The sequence below is a fragment of the Siniperca chuatsi genome, linkage group LG3, assembly GCF_020085105.1.
Source record: "Siniperca chuatsi isolate FFG_IHB_CAS linkage group LG3, ASM2008510v1, whole genome shotgun sequence".
NCBI classification, from domain to species: Eukaryota; Metazoa; Chordata; class Actinopteri; order Centrarchiformes; family Sinipercidae; genus Siniperca; species Siniperca chuatsi.
Window position 1 is genome coordinate 5,832,718 of NC_058044.1, and position 23,576 is coordinate 5,856,293.

The window sequence follows — 23,576 nt, forward strand, 5'->3', positions numbered from 1 at the left end:
GTGGGGGATACAATACATCTACCATATTCGCTTACAAATTCAAACAACAGCAATGTGTCTGTCTTGTCTAGATTGTTTGTACAGGAATGCTTATGAATGTATTTAAAGTGTTCCTCACACTTACAAACAAAGTAACTGTAGATATAAACTCATTTTAAATGTTTTCAATCTTGCAGTGATACTGAGCAGGAAGGTGTAGTCCCTCATTGGTCCAAGGGTGTACCATCGTAGAAAAGGTTTCAGTCACACTGGACACTGTTTTCAGAATCAAGACGATTCGGCTCCCATCCGGAAGTCATTCTCAATTGTGGAAATGGTCTGAGAACTCAGCAAACTTCCGGATGGGAGCCGAATCGTCTTGATTCTGAAAACAGTGTCCAGATGACTATGACTGAAACCTTTTCTACGATGATACTGAGCAGCTGCAGTGAGACACAGAAATGTGGCACTTCTCCATCAACCAGAATATAGACAGTGCGAACTCAAATACAAATGACTATTAATGAGGGGGTAAAACTCCCAAGTGTACTTGTTTATAGCCCTGAATAAAACTGAAATGTCACGAAAGACAAAAATGATGGCGCAACAGTCGTTAGCAACATGTAGGCGCAGTGTACTATTGTAGCCTAGTTCATAATAACCCCATGCGGTGGCGATATTGTCAAAGAAATCCAGCATACCAAAAAAACGGAAGTGGTGTTTGTTGTTGTTGCCCCCCCCCCCTTCGTTTTATAAATGAACTAAATTAAGAATTACACTGTAAACGTTTAAAATAGCAGACCTACACAGAACCTATATAATATCTCAATAAAAAAAAATTAAAATCACGAATTCGACAAAATCAACGTGATACGGATGCTGCCTTAAAGTGCTGTGGGAAATTTAGATGACCATTGATAATTGGTAAATCTGAATCTAAATCGCCACAACACACGAGGAGAAAAGACATTTAGAAGAGAGCATGAAAACCGTGTCAACACGTGATCTCAAAAGATTAAGTCAATGATTATGCAATTGTTTGCGTAAAATGGAAACAATTGCTAAATACTAATTCACGTGATACGTTTTCTAGTATTCACATTAGTAACAACGAATTATTACAGCAACCACGATAGATGCCGTTTAAGATTCTTTTCGTTTCATTTTATTTTCAATTACTTCCCACCAAATGCAATGACAGGAGTTTTTATCACCTTGACGCTTGAAGTTTGGAAATTTCGATGAATCTGTGAACGCAACGAGTACCGTCCAACATGGCGGCTCAGCGTAGGAATTTGATGCAGAGCGTGAGTGAAAACTCAGCTATTTATCAATCTCTCTAACCTGTAATGTTAATATTACACTACTCTTGAAGAATGCTTTGGTCTCATTTATCTCCCCCGGTGGTCGTCTTTGCTTGTTTTGTTCCGTTCAATGTTGTTTCCTGACGTTCAGTGATGCTAGTGCTAGCTATTTTAGTTGAGCTCATTAAGTGGTTTGCTAACAGTTAGCAAGCTAACTTACTCCAAGTTAATTTTAAAAATAATGCGATTTATTAGTTTCTAATCACCGGTGGCAATTACTATTACTAAAAGTAGGAGGAGGTAACTACGTGACCGGGTTTGCATTGCCCGGCATATCTATCACATACCTTGTGTGAATTAGTAAACTGAGACTCAGAATCGGCCATCTAGTTAAGTTAGCTAACTTACTTTGTAACGTTAACGTTAGCGATGTTCGCTTTAGTGGGTTTCGCTTAAAGGAATCCTCAGAAACTTTGCTCTCCGTGTGGCTCCTTGTTGACACTCCTGTCAAAGTTATTGACAACCACATATCATTTTATGTTAGACTGGGGTCTAGCGTTATGTTCCAGTGACCCCATGCGGAGACGATGTCGGTGTCTAGTGTAGGCACGGCGAGTTTAAGTTAAAATCAAAATGGTCATTTTGTTCATTATTAAAAACTGTCGGGGAATACATACTTGTTATTAACGTTATCCAACAACGCATATTGCCGAGACACTTTTGTCTTTCCCCTGCCTTATTTATTAATACTTTCCATTACAAGTAACCTCGATGTGCTTTACAATAAAATGCATACAGCAACAAGTATCATGTACAGGAGAAAGTCATCAATACACAGTGAAATGTGTCAAAAAGTAACATACACGACAATACAAAAACAATTGAAAAAATAAAGGATACAAGACCACCTACCCACCAAAGACAGCAAGGAACCCCAAGAAACGTTTTCCGTTTTAAACTGTTTTAGTAAGATATTTATAAGTAAATTTGAGTTCATACTGTCACTATCTCAATTTCTGGAGTGAACTAAACCCTAATAATGTAGCAGAACCCCAAGCAGATTTAAACAAATATTGTTTTCATATAATAGTTGATCTGCAACAGATAATCTATAAGAAAACCACATATGCTTTGATGTATATAGAAATGACTTTTTTACCTTATTCCTGTTTTTTTCTTTTTTACCATGACAGCATCAGAGCTGGACAGATGACCTACCGCTGTGTCAGATGTGTGGGGTTGGCACAGTAACCAACTGTGTGTACGGCCCTGATGGTAAAGGAACTCAGAGCCACAGCAACGAGGATGGACACCTCGGGTTCAGGTGAGGCACTCTGGAAACACAGAAGCTCTCAATAACAACAGAGAGTAAAAAAAAAAGAAGAAGAAAAAAAACAGACAAAAAGGAATAATGTCATGCCTGGAACAGAGCTGCTGTGGAGGCAATGGCAGTGTGATTCATGCTCAATACCTGCATCTCAGATGGCAAGTTGACTCCTTTTTTCAGCGTTCACCATTTTGGGATCACCAAATGTGAATGGCATACAGTAAATAAATACCTGTTATGCAAAACTATCAAACTACCTGCTATTCATTCAGCTGATAGCATTATGATATTGACAGTGCCCACTTCCAAAAGAGGTCCTTGAAGCTGGTAGGGATTCTTTGTCTTGCTCAAGGACACTTCAGCAGGGTAGACTCTTGTCAACACAGTGCTTTAAAAACACTGTGTTGACTGTGTCTCTAGTGGTTGAAAACTTGCTGACGCAAATTCACATCCACTCATTACTTTATGGTATACAAGGCATCTCTGATGTTAAAATTGTATTATTTTATAGTCATTTACATAAATACCTAGGTGCAACTGGATAATTAGATTTATATACTAATATTGTGTCAACATCAATGTTTCTTGCCAAAGTGGTAATATCTTGAACCATTTCTTATTTCATCTCAAATCAAAAAACAACAAGATGCAAGCATATTAATCATAGGGTCTCTTTCTAATTTGTCAACATTATATAATTTACAACATCATAGTATTCCTCTATTATCCTCCCCCAGGGGTTCAATTGAATTATGAAGATCAGGTGTGTGGTTACACCCCTTCTGATGCATGCAGTCACGGTTTCCATTTCTGATTACTGATTTTTTGGCTGTGAAAGTGCACTGCAAGCACACACAAAGACATTATCAACAGGTTTCCCTTGTGACTCAATCACTTTTACTCAAACATTGTTACACATAGAGTACATCCTAGTGTTTAATGTTTGATGACTGACATACTGAGTCATGTTGCTGCAAATATCGCTTGAGGGAAAGTTTTATTGAGGCAGCCATGCTTTGCTGCTGTTATTAACAAACACTCAAACCGCAGAAATGAACTAGATGGAATGTACACGTCTTTGTGCTGTGTTTGAAACAAGTCCACAATTCAACATTTACGGTAACTTAAATGAAGAATTTACAAATTGTCTAGTTACTGTCAGTTTTGACTATGATCTATTTAGTTAGTCTCTATGTGACATGTGACATATACCCAAATACAAAAGCATTAGGCTACCCACTCCTCTGAACCTTCCAATTTACACAAAACACACTACAGTCCCAGGAGTTTTGGATGAAGAATGTTTTGTTTTTTGAATTCCCACTGTCTTCCCTTATTGAAGTGAAACAGAAGCCAGATGTTTGTTGTTTTTTTCTCCACCAATCAGAGGCGAGGATGGCTGTTTCCTGTATGGGGTTTTTAACGGTTATGATGGCAGCAGAGTGGCCAGTTTTGCCTCCCAGTGTCTGACAGCTGAACTGCTGCTAGGACAGCTCAACTCCAGTCACACAGACAACGACGTCCGCAGGATTCTCACACAGGTCTGCGTGCGGTAATGTTACACGTTTCACATGTTAATGATTACAAAGCAAGTAGTAAAATGTATTTATATTCTAGGAAGAGTGAGAAATAGACTTGTACCCTCCAGGATGGGAAATTGATTAATTTTCTCACATTTTTGCAGTCACTTCTTTTAAGGCAAAAACTGATTTAAATGTAAACACCACTAAAATTCAAAACTCTATCGCTCCAGAATTGATGGGTATGTCTTTAAATGCACAAACTAAATGCAGATAAAAACTAAATTTAAGTTAATGTTTTCTAAAGCTGTTAAAGGCTTATTTACACCAATAATGCACGCAAACACAGGACTTAAGCATATATTTTTAATTATGATCAAATGAAAAACACTCAAAATGCTGATTTGACAAAATCTTAGAGAGAGAAGTTCAAACCCTTCTTACTTACTCACCTCTGCACACCTAGACTATCACTGTGTGAAGTTGGCACAAATGTTGGATTGTTGGTTTCAGAAAGTTACAGAAATTGTCAAACAATAAGTAAGCAGGAGGGGATTACTGTAAATATTGAAGGGTTATGAAAAACAAGCTGAAAGTCCTGTTTCTGCTGAAGTCAGTTGAAACTATCGCACCTCATAAGGGTTGTAACCTCACACTATATTGCAGCTTGCTACTTGCACGTCTGATATGATCTGTGTTTGCAGGCCTTGTAGCTCCAACAATATGCAGCCACATTCTGCTTCCAATATGACAGTCCTGTCAAACCACAGGGGATAGACAAGCTAAACTGATGGACTGGCTTGTGAGGCCTAGCTTATTGTTCTCTTATGATAGCAAGGTATCATCTCAAACATTCTTTTTCTGTAGTATGTAGCTTCAGTAAGTACAGTGAAATTGGCCAAGAAAGCATTAAAGCATTTTGGATTTAAACATAGGATAGAGCATAAGCATCACTGTGTGAGGAGGACCTAATGAATGTATGAAAAAAGAAGAAAGATTCATTGCCATTCTAAAACTTAATCATACTTAGCTCGTAGTCTACTTTATATTTGTGCATACACTACCTTTATGCCAAACTGCCCTTTGCTCAAAATCTTCTGCGTTTGGCAGGTGGCAGGAGTTGATTTCTTATGCTGGTTCCATGGTTACTCTAGTGCTATAAACACAGAAGCCCATTCTGAACCAGAGAGAGCTTTCAAAACCTTTTCCCATGTCCATAAATTGCCTGACACGAACTTGTGCTACTTTTAAAGTCATTTCACTTCATCAGTTGTTTAGAAAATATAAACAGTTTATGTATTTACATATATGTTTTGAATGCAGCTTACATTATTACAGAAAAATAATTGTGCAGTGGTTAGTCACAGATTGAATTTATTTGTGGTGGTCGGCTGCAAAACAGCATTCACAATCAGACATGATCAGGGAAGATGGTAGTTTACGGATGGATGTTTATGCCCTAATAAAGACAATGCACCTGAATACTAAGTGGGCTAATGTTCCCCCCATTTAATTGACATTACAATACTGTACACACTGTAGCTCATTAGTTATGAACTCTATAATAGCAATGCTCTTATTTACATGCATTTCTACAATATTTAGAGCATGTACTTGGCATTTATGTACTGTACAAACTGACCTGGATAATTGCCAACACTGTGTCATCCAGATATGTGTTCATGCTGTTGCAGGCCTTTGATGTGGTGGAGAAGAGCTACTTTGGGACGATAGATGATGCTCTGGCTGAGAAAGCTCACCTGTCCAACTACCTCCAACCACACAATGAGGTATTCACACATATACACTATGCAAAGCATATTGACAGATTAAGCTGAAAATTGAGAAGAGGAGTTCTCTGTTGGTTTCCATAGCAACCACAGATTTGGGCATTAGTGTGAGCTAATGCTCAGCCATTGGAGAATGAGCTTGTTATGTTCTAATTGGGCTCATCAGCCTGTTTCATTAGATAAGCCGGTCTCAGTTTTCCTTCTCTGGATCCAGCTCTCTCTGCTCTTCTGCCTCCGCTTCTCCCCCCTCCGTCTTTTTCTCCTTGTGTCATATCTCATTTTTCAATCTCTGCTTTTCTCTGCTTCACATAGTGTTATATTCAGTTCTGATATTGCTGCTGGTGTGGGTGTTTTTGTAAGATGATGTTAGTCACTTTTTGTTGCTTGAGTTGGTTGATTAAGAACATCTTGTCATAATCTACTGTCTCACAATCTACTGTTCTCACACTTCGTCTTGTTTGCTTATCTGTCTCTTTCATGCTCACTACCTTCTGTGTTCTTACTCATCTCTTATCCTTTTTCATCTCACCTCGTTTTCTTTTTTCTCCTCCACGCCTACCTCTCCTCGTTTCCACTCGCCCTTCATCTCGTCTCATTTCTCTCGCTCAATGCTCTTTTATTTTTCATTCTTCTTTTATCATTTCTCTCATTTCCTCTTTTTTTCTCCTTCAATCTGCCTTCTCCTACTGATTCTTTACTCTTTTCCTTCTTACACTCTCCTGTTTCCCCTCCCTCCTCCTCCCACTCACTACATTTTATTTACTTATCTTCCTCAATACTCCCTCTTCCTCCTCACTTTCTTACTCTGTCTTCCTTGTCTCCTCCCGGCTGGTCAGAATGTGTCATTCCACCAGCTTTCTTCTCAGAGTCAAAAAGTGCAGGAGCGTCTGAAGGAGCTGGAGCAGGAGGTGTCAGGAGGCGCTACAGCCGTGGTGGCACTGATCCTCAACAACAAGCTCTATATCGCAAATGTTGGTATGGACACACACACGTTTACACAGGCTAGCATTGTCTTGATACCTGACTTTGACAGTGCCATTACTGAGATGTTTATAGTTAATACTATTACAAAATCATTATTAAAACCTTTTGACAGAAATATTGTGATTTAGTTTTACCTTATTTTCCATCTTTGTAGTGCTGGAAAATGTGGTTCGCACCAAAGACCATCCAATAGTAAATGGTCACTGTTTCACACCACTAGATGTCAGGGTTAAGCAGGTTTTGGTTCAGGGCTTGTCACTCTTTGAAAATCCCAGTCAGACATTGCTCTGTTGGACTGGCATTCACAGACAGCATAGAGGGACTTGAAAGTTTATGAATTCATATAGGCCATTTCCACCATAGGAACTTTTCCAGGGGACCAACAACCTTTTGAGGAACTCAGGAACTAAACCTTTATTTCGACTTGAGGAACCAAGGAAATATGTAGTTTCTCTAAGATCCATGTGGTTCCAGGTGGGAAAGAAGTCTCTGCTGCGGGTGTGAGTCCCTGAGCGGCGATGAAAAGACAAAGTGAGCGAAGGATAAAACTTTATTTGCTGATCGTTTCATTGCGGTTACACTCTTGCCAGAAATAAATAACCATCAAACACTCAGCAGATAAAGGTGTTCTGGAGTTTTCAATCTCCCTTTCCACCTCTCTATTTCTCATTTTCATTCATTCATCAACTATCAAATATCAGAGTCATGCAACAGTAAATACAAACAAGAAAGAATCATTCTGCAGTGGGATACTGTGTTGTATCCCACTGCATTTGGCAAAAAATTCAGGATTTCTGCTGAAGTGATTTGTTCTGTAAGATAAGATTGAACTTTATTTATCCGGAGGGAAATTGTTGAACTTAGTACTAAGAGACCAAACAGTTACTTACTAAAACAGAAAAAAAGTAGTTGTAGAAACACGCTCAACAGGCACTAAGGTAGTGGACACGCACATATAATGCCAGGTCTGCTGCTTCAGGGCAAGATATTTCATTCTAACTGGCACTGAAAAATCCTAAAACTTCAAATCTTGGATTTTATTTTCTGATACTTGCAGCTATATTGAAAGTAGTGTGACCGTTGCCTCTAATGCCAGAAACTGGCCTCATTTGGCTCTCAAAACAGAGGTGCTGCCAAACACCCATTTTAAGCCAGGAAAACCCATTTATGAACTCTTCCATCTCTTTCATGCTCTTTTTGCTTCTCTACCAAGACGACACAGGTGCTATTTTTAGTAGCATGTAAGTTGATGCTGTATGCACAGCATCAGCTACAGGCAGAGCATGTAATGGCTGGGTTTGGGTTGGGCAGCTATGCCTCTTGCTTATTTCACGTCCTGATGCATCAAGCATCAGTCGTCCAGGTAAAGCTTTTTATCTTATTTGTTAATTTTATTACACAACTTTCTGTAGCCTTTATAATTTATTATTTTATAGATTTATAGTTATTGGTCATGTAAAATGATATTGTACAGATCCACTTAAGGACAAGGTCAACAGCAGCTACAAAACAGTGCTCTTTATACTGTTAGGGATTCAGTGTCTTGCTCAAGGGCACTTCAGCTGGGTTGATACCCAGTGACATGGGGGGGTCATAGGCTCATTTGGTGAGGTCATATAAGTACTAGGCCGCCACTCCATATTTATATTTTAGAGGTACTTTGGTATTATAAGAATAGGAAATTTGTAATTTGTATCTGACAAGATGTGTTTCCAGGACAACCTACATACTGTCCAATATGGTGAATGATCACCATGCTCAACCTTGTTAAACTGGTACTGCTACAGAGACCAAAGGTACAGTATCAAGACAGTATGTTACAAAGTATAGGGGTTTAGGGTTGCAAAATTTTGTGACATAATAATCTAGATAATTTTGCTTGAAATGACAAAAAAAAAGCTGATTTGCCATAGGGCTGCCGCAAGTAGTTGACGCTACGCTAATATATTTAACCGATGCATGGTTTTCGTTGCTTGTCTTCATTATCACTAAATAATTGCTGTGTCGGGACAACAGCACGGCAGTGTGGGCATGTTTATTTGTGCTTTAGAAAGTTACCGCTGTGACACAATCAGAAAATGACGTTTTATTTCTCCGATTTACCGGCTTTCTCCTACCGGCGCTCCCTCTCCTCATTCACTCTCAATGTTGCCCGACCACCGCTGTCTCTCTGTCTGTCTCTCTCTTTTTCAAATAAATGAACAGAAACCAAGCGAAGCTTCGTAGTATCGCTACTTTTCAGCATCGAAAAAATAAAATAAAACAAGCAAGGACACAACTGGGAGGGTATCATAGTTTGGTCCTTGAACTGGTTTCAGTGATATTTCAGATTGCCTGTGCCATTTGACCAGTCTGATCGCCAGATTGGCCACCGCAGCGTGATGTCGGGTTGCATTTCTGAAACCACAGTTTTGTCTATTCAGTGTCTGTTCATTAGTAAGGAGAGATTTTTAATGTTTTGTCCTTGTAGCTGTTTAATACACTCATAAAGCCATAAAGTCGTCTGCCTGCTCCCTTAGAAATTCCATTGAATAATTGTTTGAGAAAATGTTGAGGTTAGAATCTGGGCTTATTTTACGATGAGTGACAGTGTGTGTGTTTATTTTTATCATGTTGGAGTTGCCAGTTTAAACCTATAGTTTTGCACTTGAATATCTAAACATTGTTTACATTTTGTTTTGTGCTGCATTATACAATGACATACAGTTTGTCAAAATAAAATTAAGTCAAATGAAATGGTCAATTAAATTTTTTTGGAGGAAAATTAATCGTTTAGATTAATTGATTAATCGGTAGAAAAATAGTCGTTAGTGGCAGCCATAATTTGCCATGGTTTTGAAATACCTAAACCAAAATCAGTAGGTCTCACCTTGACAAGATGAAATGCCCTGCCAGAAAACCCATGCTTTACATACTGTGCAGAAAGTTTATATCTACAGAGAACCAGAAAATTGTTACCACAGGTTCTGTTTTCTGTGGCCTTTAGACAGATGTTGGAATATTGGCGCTCTCTTCAAAACATACATACAAGGTCAGTCACTGTTTTTGAATCCCTGATGCCAAATCAGTAAGTGTGTGTGTTTTTATGTACAGATTCCCACCTCCTTAAGCCACAGAACAGAAAAGAAGCATTTGTCCTTTTTATTTTTTCTACACCAACAAGCAGGCCATTTTTGATCCTTAACGGAGAGGAAATTCAAATGAGACATTGGGAGGCATTCTCACACACACGCACACAGACACACACACACACTAACCCTGAGGAGCGACAGGCATTCCTTAGAAGTATTTCTCTTTTAAGAATCATCAAAGTTAATCATCAAGTACCAGATCCCAGCTGCTGTATATGGGTCTTACTTCATGTAACTGGACACTGTGGCCATTCTAACTTCTGCTCGATTTAATCATTAATCAAGGATATACATTTTATTTTAAGGTCAACTCTGTTTATGAAAATCCCTTTAATACAATTTTTTAGATGTTTGTCTTTTTGCTTACATCTTAGATTCTGTAGCAGGCAAAGGAAAAGAGCCCCTCACCCTCTCTTTGGGATTTCATTGTCTTTTGTCCTCAAGGACATGGCGCAGAGCAGAAAATGGGGGGGTAGGCTAGTAATTAGTAGCGAGTAGAAAGGAGGACTGTCTCCCCACTGGCCTGTTGTGTGAGGGTCAAGAGTTCAAAGTTGACAGAACATGAATCCCATGGAGGTTTAAACATAAGAGTAAGTGTGCTTTAAAAAGCACTTCCAGCTGTGTGTTGATGTGAAATATATTTGACAGTTAAGGTCGTATGACCCATAATTTGATATGCTAGGAGTGGGGGTGTGCAGGGGGTAGCCAAGTGTAGATGAACATACAACAGGCATGGTAGGCTATTCTTTTCAGATATGTAGCAGTTGCAACTTTGCACAAATGAACATGAGGATTGTCTCCAGGCTTCCCAAGATGGTCTATAGAGCATTTTGTGACCAATAGATTAGTTTAGAACACAACAAAAGTGATGTGTTGTGTCAGCACTGCCTGATTAACACACAGGGCCCCACAGAGAGGCACATGGGCCCCCTGTTGGCAATTTCAGTATAATGTGGCTAATTGGATGGCCTTGTCTGCAGATTAGATGAGCAGCACACATTACCCCAGGCATTCACAAAACTTCCAATTTGGGTGGAGGTGGTGTTGCGCCACATCAAGCTCCTTGCTCATTGGCCCAAAAATGTTAATATAAGAGTGAATTAATAATTAAAATCTATCCCCGTGTCGGCAACATCATCCAGTGATTCATATTTAGCTTTGTAAAAGTACCACAGTACCTTCACTGATTCATTGGCGTAGGTTTGGGCCTGTGAGTCACCTCAGAGTAACGTCAGTGCATTTTTGTCTCTGCATCATTAATGTGTGGAAAAATTAGAAGGCAAAATGTCTCATCTTCAAAGATGACAATAGAGTTGAATGAAATCCTCTGACGCAGTGTCAACAAAAACTAGTACTCCATTCAAATTTTTAACATGAAATAAACAAATAAAATATTCTAACTTCATATTTTCTCTTCCTGCTGGCTGCTGACCGACCCATTAGGTTTTACTAAAGGAATTTGATTCTTTTTGTCCAGAATCAGTGTTACCATGTGTAAATGTTGACTCACCCTAAATACTAAATTATTAGTTTACACCATAAACTTATTTTGCAAGTCCACGTTCTTATTTTTGTCAATCCTTGTATGTTTGTCTGGGATTCCAGGTACCAACCGGGCACTGCTGTGCAAGTCCAGCAGCGATGGCCAGAACCAGGTTCTCCAGATCGGCCGACCACACAGCACTGACAATGAAGACGAGCTGCAGAGACTGGCTACGCTGGGTGAGACTTACAGACAGATAGGCAATTACCTACAAAGATGACAGAATCTTGAAACACAGATATATAGATGATCTGACCAGGGTTAGTTTGGTGCACTTGAGATTTGTTTTCCATACTATTTTAGGAATTATTCTTATTTTTAGTTTAGTTTCAGATTATTTCTCTGCACTATTAACCTTTTCGTTTGGTTTTATTTTTTCTGACTTACCAGAACGTCTTTAATTTTAGACACAGATTTCACTTAAATTTTAATTAGAGCCCGGTCTGGGAAAAATTAATAAAAAAAAAATTAATACTAAGCCATACTGGGCATTTTGAATTTTGAGTCAACCATGCCACCCGCATAGACGGATATTTCACATAATCAGTTTGACATCCAATTTCACCAACATTATTAGCTGTGCTGTCTCCTTCCTCTTGTACTCTGCTTACTTGCTGTTGTCTTTTTCTGTTAATTTAACAAGACAGGTATTAATCATAACAAAAAACTGGTCACTGGTCAAAATAAATAAAAATTAAGATTAATTGTAAATTTTGTCGATTTGAATATCCTGCCAGGTAGTTTTGGATTCCTTAATTTAATGTAAGTTTATTTTTAGCGTTGAAGAAAAGCTTTTTGGATATTGTTTTACCTTTTTAATTTCAGTTTTTGTTTACTTAAATAACTATGGTTCTGACAGATGAATAGACAGAAATGTATCTTTGTAACATTGTTATGGAAAAAATCAGATTAGCACAATAGCATATGTACATTCAGACATACCTTACATTCCGTGCAGGATATACAGGCAGACAGAGAGACAGCCATTAGTGTAGACTAGCTGGCATAGAGACACACTTGGAGCCATCTATCCATGGTAGACAGCCAACCTAATGGTCCAGTAATGAGGGTCGTGTATGTAACAGGAAATGCATACATTGTGATTAGCTTTGCAGAAGAAGCATTAGGTGCAGCCTGGCACCTGTAATGAATATACATCAATGGTGAATTAGCTGCATTGTTTCCCAGCATTTCACACCACACCATTAGAAGAGGAGGCAGAGCTCGCTCTTTGTTCTCTTGCCCCTTCTCTCTATCTCCAGTTGGGAGTCACACAATCATTCTGTTGTTCAGGCCCTTCTCTGAATGATTTAAATGAAATGGCAGTCGTTCCATTAACCCAGCTGAAGGTGACCTCTCTCCTCATATTTTCATCCACCCCCATACACTCACCCTTCTCCTCCTCCCACCCCCATCTCCTGCTTCTACTTATTGCTCTTGTCTTTTTGCTTTATCCTCTCCTTCCCCATACACAATCTCCTGCTTGTCTCCCCCATATCCTCTGCCTATCATTATACTGCAATCCTAAAACTCATCTCTTCTGTCTGTCCTCACTTTGCGCCTCTCTCAGTCTTTAATTTTTTTCTTTCCTTCTCCCCTTTTTTATAGGATTGGATTCAGCTCGTATAAGGCAGGCGGGGCAGATTGCTGGTCAGAGCAGCACCAGAAGGCTTGGAGACTACCGGGTTAAGTTCAACTACAATGAAATTGACTTGCTCAGGTGAAGTCAGAATACAAACTCAAACTGCATCATGTGCACATATTGTACATTCCTGGGCAGACCCACCTGCCACGCTCTTCTTTATTATCTTGTTTTGCTTGCTGAATTATACCTGTTTGTTCCTCTCTCCCTGTTTTCGTCTCTTTCTGTCTTTGTAACATGTGTTTTGTCAACTTGAAAGTTCAGAACAATAATTCAAAGGTGGGGAGACAAAACACAGTCCAAAGTCATCAGTAACAAATAGGTTATAAAAAAAAAAGGTCAAATACAACTTTAATGAAAAGCAAACAGAACATGTTCCTTTAGATATCCAGTTTTGTATTTTTGATGGATCAGTAAGTTCAGCTTCAAATTTCATCAAATGTTTTTTTTTTGTGGTGGTCTTTGAATTTTGACATTTTGGAATATACGCTTCTTTTCTCTCTTGCCGAGAGTTAGATGAGAAGATCAATACCACTCATGTCTGTGCTAATTATGGAGCTGTAGCCAGAAGACGCTTAGCTTAACAAAAAGATTGGAAGCGGGGGAATCGGCTAGCCTGACTCTGTCCAAAGGCAACAAAATTCATATGCCAGCGCTTCTAAATTTTACTAGTTAACATGTCACATCTCATTTGTTTAATCCGTACACAAACACAAATTTAAAACAAGTTGTGGTTTTACGGGGATTTATGTGCTGAAACAATTTCTTGGCCCAGCACAGTGAATTCCTGATGTTTTGTTGTCCCCATAATGCAACCTGTGGAGACTCAAGTATTATTTTTGAATTTCTGTTAAAGTACAGATTAAACAAACAAGATATAATGTGTTCATTAGTTACATTTAGAGGTGCCTGTAGGCAGATTTTTTTTAACAGGTTAGCCGTTTTCCCCCTGTTTCCAGTCTTTAAGTGAAGTTAAGCTAAGCTATTAGATGATAGATCTAGCTTCGTATTTTGCTTACAGGGAGTGATCTTCTTATTTACCTCTCAGCAAGAAAACCAATGAGTGTACTTCCTAAAATGTCAAACTTTTCCTTTAAGAATTGTGGTTCAAGTCAAAAAATACTTCAAAACCAGTCGAATCAGTTTCTGACTTTCGTAGCTGTGTGTGTGTGTACACTCAGCACTACCTGGACAGTGGAGCTCTGTCTCCATATTATGGTCTTTATTATCAGATCTGACACTGTTCCAGCCTCTCTTTTACCACAGCTGAGCCTCTTGAAATTCCATGATCCGAGGGCCCCTTCTCTCTCACTTTCTCTCTCTCTAATTTCCTGTTCCTGTCTGCAGTCCAGGCCAAGCAAATCAGGTTCAAATATCTATGAGTCATTCCAATTATGATCCTCAATAAAACACACAGTAGAATCTTTAAAGAATTTCCTCTTAGGTGCCATCAAAGGGAGTGCAGGAAATTTAATGTGGACAAAGTATAAGTGATTCTTTGGATCTATGAGATTAGCTAGGTTTATTGTGTTTTGGTCAGGTGCACTATTATCTCTCTTTTCTTTTCAGTTCCTGCGTCTTTCCCTCTCCTTCCACTTCTTCTCTCTTCCACTCCCTGTTCATGCTTGTTTTCCTCTTTCTCTGTCTTTGATATAAATTTATCCACTAACATATCTATCTTCTCCTGTCCTCCTCCACCATCAGTGCGGCCAAGACAAGGCCAGTCATCGCAGAGCCAGAGATTCATGGCAGCCAGTCTTTGGACAGCGTGACAGGCTTCTTGTTGCTGATGTCAGAAGGTCTCATCAATGCCCTTGAGTCCGCCCACGGCCCCGAACAGGCCAATCAGGTTAGCAGATTCATCCTGACAATTTCTTACCACCTCAACCACTTTCCCTCCACTTGTTTTTCTGGTGTCTTTTTAATCTCTACATTCATGTTTCTCTTCCTACTTTTGCAAACCACGTACTCAAACCATGCATTTCAAATCTTTCTTTCTTTGATCTAAATCTGCTTTCTTTACTCTTCCTGTCCTGTTCCCTCCTTTTTTCCTGTGCCTCATATTATCTCCTTCTACCCAAACCTCCTCTTTTCTCCTTTTCATTTATGTCATCTTACTATTACTATTTTGTTATTTTTTTATATTTTGTTGTAGTCCTTGCCACTTCTTTTTCTTATTGGCTTCTTGTTCTTCTCCTGTCTTCTCTACTTACTTTCTGTTCTTTCTTTTCATCCTCATCATCTTCTTTAGTTCTTCAACTCTAGCAACAATCTTTCTTTTTCTGACTCCCTGTCTCCTCTGCTGTCCATTGTAGGAAATCGTTGCCATGGTAGCAGCAGAGCTGGCCCAGCAGACCAGTCTGGAGGCAGCGGCTCAGTCGGTGGTGGACCGTGTCAAACGGCTACACCACGACGTCTACGTGTCTGGCCGTCAGAGGGCGACCTACTGTTCTCGGCACGAGGACATGACCCTGCTCATCCGCACACTCAACTACCCGCTGGCTGAAGGAGCGATCACGCCCACACAGGGTAGGAAAGGGCATTCTGGGATTGGTTCACGTTTCAACCACTGCTCAGGGAACAGACGTCCACACTAGCCAAACCAACAATGTTCCTCATTTAAAACTTTTAAAGTTTTAGAGGCATGTGGAAAATGTATTAGTCAGATTAGTCATTCATAGAGAACGTTGAAAAATCGTTGAAATGATAGCGCTTCCCAACCTTTTTGGCTTGTAACCCTTTAAAACAAAGTCAACTCACTCAACTAGTCAAAGCTTACATATGTTTATGACCTGCACTTGAATCTAAAACAAATTTTTTACTTCTCAGATTTTTTTATTATTTTTTTAAAGGCCTAGAGAGGTAAATCTATTCAGTGTTTTATAAGGAAATAGCAAAGATGAATGTCCTAAAAAATACTTTTCCTTGTTGATCTGACACTCTAGGATGTTCCCAACCCCCAGGTTGAAAACCACTGCTTTACAGATTTTAAAATTATAGAAATGTATAATTAGTTTAAGCTTTAGTATTTAAATATTTAGAACTTTATAGTATAGTACCATATTAGACATTAGTATCTAAGAATCATTAGAACTAGAAATGTCCCAAGCCGATCCTAGGGATCAGTATTATATAAATAATTTAAGCTGATCAGCTTTATAGTTTTGAATCAGGACCTACAGTATTTGGATCAAGTAGCTTGCGAAAAGTAAGGTGTGTTTTTTTCAATGTGTCAGATACATATTTAATCAACTTTTAGGTAAATATTCAACTTTTAGGTGAATATAAGTATCTGATTGGACTATGTATTGGCAGATAACCAGTGTTAAAGGACTCCGATCTGGCTACGAATACTACATAGAGCCAAAATAACATAGTCCAGGCAGAAAAAAATCCAATTTACTCCAGGTTCCCAAGGTGCCCATTTCATGCTGAGGCTGCACACTAGTTTTACTGTGTTTGTCTTGATAATAGTACTTGGGAGAAGTATAAAAACAACACTGGTGTACCTCAGACATTTTCATTTCAAAACAACTGAGCAGCAGCCTTTAACTTATTGCTTGGTGAACCTTAAAATTGCCTCTGAGATTAACAGGATTTAATATTTTAAACCTTTTACATGTATGTCCTCTGCGCTTCTCTCAGGTGGACGTATCTACCCTGTGTCAGTGCCCTACTCCAACAGCCAGAGCACCAGTAAAACCAGTGTCACCCTCTCACTGGTCATGCCCTCTCAAGGTACCCTTACCAATGGAACCAACACTGCCTCCACCCTAGAGGAAGGCACCCCCACACCGGGGTAAGTTTGGTTTGTCTCTTGTTCATGCTTGCTCTGGGTAAGCTTGATTTGTACTCCTTCTAATTTTTTTCCTGCCATGCATGCTTTGAATTGGCTTAATTTTTGCTTTTTGTCTCACGGCTGTTGTGTTTTTTCTTCATACACTTTATTTTGACTCCCTTGTGCCACTGCTGTTGTGTTTCCTCTGAGTGAGCTTTATTCTGACTCTACTCTTCCCTCCCTACTGTTAAGTTTATTTTGGGTGTATTTTTGATAAGCAAGGTTTTCAACTCCCTCTTCCCTCCCTTGCTATATTTATTTTAGGTAAGCTTGGTTTTCACTCCCCTGTGTCCCTCCACTGCTATGCTTATTTATGTCTAAGCATGGTTTTCACTTCCCCATTTTTCCGCTGCTATGTGTTCTGTGTATCTTTCACAGACTAGAAAGGAAAGACTGATCAAGTACAGCTGGAAATAATATTTTAATATTGAACTCACCCATAAGCATACAGTGTACATCATATACTGTAATGTAAACATAAATATAATTAAATCAGTATTGCTCTTCGGTCATTTTTACTGTGTATACAGAAACAAATTTCACACACAGTAATGTCCTGGAAGTCCAGCTGGAGTATTAGATTAATGTGTTTAAGGCTTATGAGATGCAGACACTGCATACACTGCACAATGGTTTGTAATATTCAGACAGGGTTTTACAACTCTGGAAAGTTATCATGGTGGCAATTATTTTATCTTTCATCATGACGGCTGTGAGGCAAACAATGAAAATGTCAGATTTCGTTGGGTTGCAGCTAAAGTTGAGCCTGCTTCAATTCCTTTACTGGATGATCCTGTGTTTGTTTTTTTTGCGGGAGTCTCCTACGTTGGCACCTCTGCTGCACCACCAGACTGCCCCCCCCCCCATGACAGGGCTGTGTTTTTTACACAGGGCTCAAATCAGTCTGAATGCGGCCTTTCAGCCCCTAGAGGCCAGTGTCACAGTATGTTTTTCCTCCTTCCAACATCTAGTGTCTTAAAAGTGAGACTATGTTACATTTGCTGAACGGAAGCCACTGTGGCCACAAGTGGTAATTGTGCGATAAGAGCACCTTGAATTTCTCCGCATTTCCTGCCGTTTTTTGAGTCATTGTTTTTATGATGTCATAATGGTGCAAAATGACTGAGAACGAGTTTAACAGGACAAAAACAAGGAACAGCAAACACATTTTCTAATATGGAACACTGTGTTTTAGGTCATTGATGTTCAAACAAATGATAACTATAACTAACATGGGATTCATTCAAATCAATTGAAATACAACCCTAGAAGCCCATCCTAAGCTAAGTTGCAACTTTGACGTGGTTCCACAGTGCCTCCCCTGCCTCACTGAGTGTTAAGGTTACAGGTGACTTCAGATGTGTTGTAGTGGTAATGTTACCACAAATAGCCTTATCTTTATCCAATTATTTTTCCATTAAGGTGTTGGATCCAAAATACTTCCACACATTACTTTTCAGATGGTTTGGTGTAATAATTATTTAACGACAAGCTAATTTCCTTCATTTTGCATTAACAAAAAGAACAATGATTGCCTAGTTTTGTAGTGTAATATGAGTGAACATGAGTAGCCCTCATGTGGCTGCTGTTTTTGGTTTGCTGCATGTGCGCATTTTCTCCGTTTTTGCCCTTGCTAGCTCGTCCTCAAGGATTGCTTTTCTATCTCCCTGTCACTCACTGTCTGACTCACATCTATATTTCTCTTCCTCACGGGCCCCGACTTGCCAATATCCATCCTGTGTCCTACACTCTGTCCTTGCCTCTCCTTTTTCCCCTCCTTTAGCACGTTTCACCACGCTACCTGCCAAACTTCCGTTGACAAAATGCAGCCCATAAATGAACTCCCTCTTTCCCCTCTTTACCCTCTCTCCCCTCTTACTCCTCTTCCTCATCTCCCACTCTCCACCTCCCTCCTCTCTCTTTCCACCACTCCTCCTCCTCCCCGTCCTCTCCCTCTCTCTACCTCTCTCCTTTGTCTCTCCACCCCATACATGGACCCCTTCCTCTCCTCTGACACCCCCACTTCTTCCTCCTCTATTCCCACCGTCATACCTGTCTTCTCCTCTTCCTCCACCCTCACCAACCAACCACCGGTCTCCTCCCTCTTCTATTCCTCCACTTTCCCCAGCAGTCAGAGCCCCACAGCCACCCTCCAATCTACCAACACCCAGACGCAGAGCTCCAGCTCCAGCTCGGGTGATGGAAGCCTGTTCCGCCAGAGAGGCAGCCAGGCAGCTCAGCCCGACGAGACGGGTAGGGTCCCACCTTACGTGGACTTCAGTCAGTTTTACCGCCTGTGGGGAAGTGACCACAGCGAAGGCCAGAGCGCCCAGGGAGGACTGGGACCCCAGTGAGGAGGACAAGAAGGGTGCTGGGTGCCGGGTGCCAGTTGGAAAGGGACGGACTGGGTTTTCTGGCAGCGAGGAGGCACATGGATTGAGAAGGGACAAAGATTTTAAAAGGTGGTTGGGATGACTGTTAAAATGCTATTAAAGGATCATAACTAAAAATAAGTGACCTAAAGGTGCATGGGGACGCATGGAGGAAGGACTGGGGTTTTCAAGGTCTTGCTATCAGACGGTGGGTGAAGCCAGTGGGCAAAGAATAACCCTGAAACTGTGAGAAAATGGTGTCACTACACACCACCAAGTGATGTTTGCTCTTCTGTAATAGATGCTGGTCATGAGTGATTGTGAATGTATGTAATCCAGATTGTAGCCGTTGTTGTCAGATGTAAAAAAAAAAAAAAAAAAAAAAAAAACACATGTATCTGCAAACAGGAATCTTATGGACTTCAGAGTTTGTGGAGTTGAGAATGATTACATACTGTAAGGCCTTAAAATGGAATGAAAGGATGCATTTGAAAGTACCTTTTTATTTGTAATGAAAGTATATTTCCAAATGAACCTGTAGGCTCACACTTGACCATCTTTTGCCTGAAACATTTCAGTTCATTTGGCTTGATTTTCACCAAACAGGACCTGAAGATTGGCGGGTATGACAACACCCAGACGCAATAATACATACCCTAGTTTCATTCTAAATGACACAGGTATTTGTGCTTGTGGAGGGGGGCAGCAAAGCACCTTGCCAGTAATCAGTCGGAAAAAGAGGAATTCCTCTGTACAGCTACATTTTGAAACAAATTGGAAGCACATTAGGTTTTATTTAGAGGATGATTAAGCATTAGTGGTTTTCTCTGAAGAAAAATGAGCCACAAGCTAAACCTTTGTTCTTTAAAAAAAATATGCTAATACCGTTTTTTTAGTCACCGTCCCACCTACTCTTATAATTACTAATTTTCTATTGCTGGAAACGGATACCAGTACATAAAGAAGCACTTAAAGAATACAAATGCACTGAATGACAACTGCAACATAAATAGCCTCAAATATGGTAAATAAAAATGTAAAGGATTCACACTAAAAGTCGTTGAAGAGACCTTTAAAAAAATGTTGTATTTGATGTTAAAGTGGTGAGTATTGGGACCTTGTGTAAGAAGTATAACTTCCATGAATGATCATGCTGAACATATATTTTTGACTGCGCTAAATTTCGATGGCAAGAAAAAAATTCTAAAAATCCAGCTACATGAGATGGCATGACTCTCACTTGACATGAATCTAAATCTGACAGTCCTGATCCTAACAACCACAAATCTGAACTTGGAGGTTTTCAGGGATCAACAATGATGTGATTTAGTGGCTGCATAATGCAAGACAAGCTACAGCATGAGAAGAGTATGAGATGTGGGAGAGGTGGCTGCTCTGAACCAGAGAGCTAAGTGTACCATAGCTACAATGTTTGAGTTTTTGATTATGAAGCGTGGTCTGCTCTTTCAACATAAGGAATGGAAGAGAACCTCTCTGACCTCAGCAGCATGACATTGATGTATGGGGAGCACAGAGACTTGAGCGCCAGCAGACTGTGTTCACAACGCAGTGAAGTAAAAATATAATTGACCATCATGTGATGGGTAAGAGTAGGGAGGGTCTGCAAGCAAGAGCTGAGTGATTGTTGGAGCAAATGGAGCCATCCATCAAAGTCACACAGAGTCATCACTCTTTGGTTTTTCTATCCCATGTGTCACCAAGATTTCAGAATCACCTTTGAAATAATCCAAAAAACACCCTCTGTTAATCTTCCACTATTTGATATCAGTTGTTGGTGTTCGTTGCACAGGTATATTTTCTGATGAAACTTAATTTTCTCCCAAACTGTAATTTTCTGTCTTCCAAAATTACTTTAAGGAAGGAAAAAGGATATTTTCCAGTTGAGAAAACACATTTCACATGCTACCAATGACAGACGTAAAAATATACAAGCTGTGACTGCATGGCACTCTGGTGTATTAAGATAACTCTTGTGAAGAAATCTGTATCTTTGTCTCCTCTACCATGAAAGGCAGGCTGACACATACCAGAGACATCTCTCCTTTATGACTCCTCACAGATTCAAGGAACAATATTTCCAGCAGTTAGACATGGAGGGGGGATGTACACACACATATGTATGTATGTGTCTGTGTGTGTGTGTGTGTGTGTGTGTGTGTGTGTATATATATATATATATATATATATATTACAATTAGAAAGTAGGAACCAGTCACCATCCACAACATTATTTCCATAGCTCCCTCCTCTTGGAAGTCAGGAGTTAATCTCATTCCCTAAATTAAGTTCACACTGTTATGAAACCCTAATTGGCTTAATCAGGGAAGTGATTAGAATCACATAAAAAGTAATAAATAGGAGAAAAATGATTTCACATTAAACCCACCAATCACCAGTTGGAGCTGTACTGTAACAGACGTGTTTAGTATCAAGGCAGACACAGGGCATGTTACTAATTTCTCATTTTAGGGATAATTGGTGTTTTCCTCCTGCTTAGGCCATGACCTAATTCTTGAAAGGTGGGTTCAGTTAACTTTTTTTATTTCATTGCTCCTTGTAGAAAATGAAGGGAAATGAAAAGTCAGGTGAATGATGAGAGGTTGAACTGAACAGCCACCATCACTGCACTCAGTAGTCTCTCTGTTTGCCCAGTCCTTAAGGAAGTCTATACACACACACATAAAATGTAAGTCCTTTGGCTGTGATCGAAAGAAGAAGTGAAGAATCTATCATTCTGTATTCTCTGTGTATGTTTGATCATCATGCTGTATGATATTAATCTGCTGCATACTGGGAGATATACAGTAGTACCTTGCTAGAGTATAGTGTATTCTAGAAACATACTGTGTACATGTGTTGTTGTGATGGGTGGTCTCAGAGCGAGCTCGATGTAAGCGGTGTGGCCCTGGGTGTTGACAATCCCAGGTTCTGTTCCAGGGATGAGACATTTAACACTTTTTTTTAACATAAATATCAAAACCTCAGTCTGAAACAGCCAAACATTATGCAAAGTGACAAAGAAAAATGTTATACATGTTTCACATTTCACATAGTACAGGCTCCATGGCTATTACAAAACTGCACAAGTCAAAAATAGATGGGTTTTTTGAGATTTGAAAAGATTGATTTGTCTGCCAATTGACTCCAGTTCAGATTTAGTCTGTAAGAAAGCAGGGACCAAATTAAGTGTCAAGAGTTACATTTACATTTATTCCTTTGGCAGATGCTTTTATCCAAAGACATTTATGGGATTCCAGTCTCTTCTTAATATCTGTCTGTTAAATAGCTGATTTTAACTAAACTGAACTAATTCCGGATCTCCTTGACATTCATCCCTCCATCCACACTGTCATAGTGCATGCTGGCACTAATGACTAAAGCCTGGGGACGATGTATGTCCTGTCCGGTCACACTCCCACTATGACCAAGAGCTTTGAACGGTTTAGCCATCTTTTTGGTCTGCACCTATGGATGCAAAATTTTACAACTGCTGCTGGACTTGGTTTTATTTGTAATTGTCATTCCTTCTGGACCAAGTGGGGCCTTTTTATATACGGTGGGTTGCATCCTAATAGTAACAGAAAAATGTATTTCAAATGTTATTAACTTCATTGCTTTCAGCCTTAATTTCTGGTTTCCCCAGCAAGACCCTGTCTAGCATCCTGACTCTGTACTTCACAGCCCTGTTCCAGACAGTGTGGGTCCTGCTGGTGTGGATTTTGTCTCCCTCACTAATTCATTCATTCCTGTTAGGATTATTGAAAGGCAGCGTGCAAGACCGAAATCTACTCAGTCCACGCAGAAACAATCTCATCTCAGTCAAAACCACTTCTTCTATCCCTACTGTGGAATCATATAATATCTTTACGTTTACTTAAGATCCCTTGCAAATAAATCTTTCATCTGCCAGGATTTTATCATGACCAACAATATTGACTTTTTATCATCCCAGAGTCCTGGATTAATCCTGATGAATGTGCCCATCTCATTGAGTCATCACCCCCAGAATATTTATTTTTCCACCAGCCATGACTGACAGGCCAAGGGGGTGGCTTTGCAGTAATACACAGAAATGATTTTAGTTCTCCAGTCTCGCTTGGCTGTTTCTCTACCTTTGAGAGTGTT

General features: G+C 39.7%; 1 protein-coding gene across 2 annotated transcripts; it reads left to right on the forward strand.

The window, feature by feature from the left end:
- Positions 1–1,132: 1,132 nt before the first annotated feature.
- Positions 1,133–19,964, forward strand: tab1 (TGF-beta activated kinase 1/MAP3K7 binding protein 1). 2 transcript variants are annotated; one of them, XM_044186731.1, is made up of 11 exons: positions 1,133–1,286; positions 2,477–2,607; positions 3,998–4,151; positions 5,825–5,920; positions 6,757–6,895; positions 11,641–11,757; positions 13,187–13,298; positions 14,925–15,069; positions 15,536–15,749; positions 16,866–17,019; positions 19,187–19,964. In XM_044186731.1, the coding sequence occupies exons 1-11, from the start codon at positions 1,254–1,256 to the stop codon at positions 19,410–19,412; spliced, it is 1,521 nt and encodes a 506-aa protein (XP_044042666.1). In that variant the 5' UTR covers positions 1,133–1,253; the 3' UTR covers positions 19,413–19,964. The 2 variants fall into 2 exon arrangements, with proteins under 2 accessions (XP_044042666.1, XP_044042673.1); XM_044186738.1 differs by having other exon boundaries at positions 19,190–19,964.
- The last annotated feature ends 3,612 nt before the right edge of the window (positions 19,965–23,576 follow it).

Coding starts and splice junctions, on each gene's coding strand:
- tab1 (XM_044186731.1), top strand. CDS start 1,254: ATGGCGGCTCAGCGTAGGAATTTGATGCAGAGC. Junction 6,896..11,640: donor GCTCTATATCGCAAATGTTG/GTATGGACACAC, acceptor CTGGGATTCCAG/GTACCAACCGGGCACTGCTG. Junction 15,070..15,535: donor GCCCCGAACAGGCCAATCAG/GTTAGCAGATTC, acceptor TGTCCATTGTAG/GAAATCGTTGCCATGGTAGC.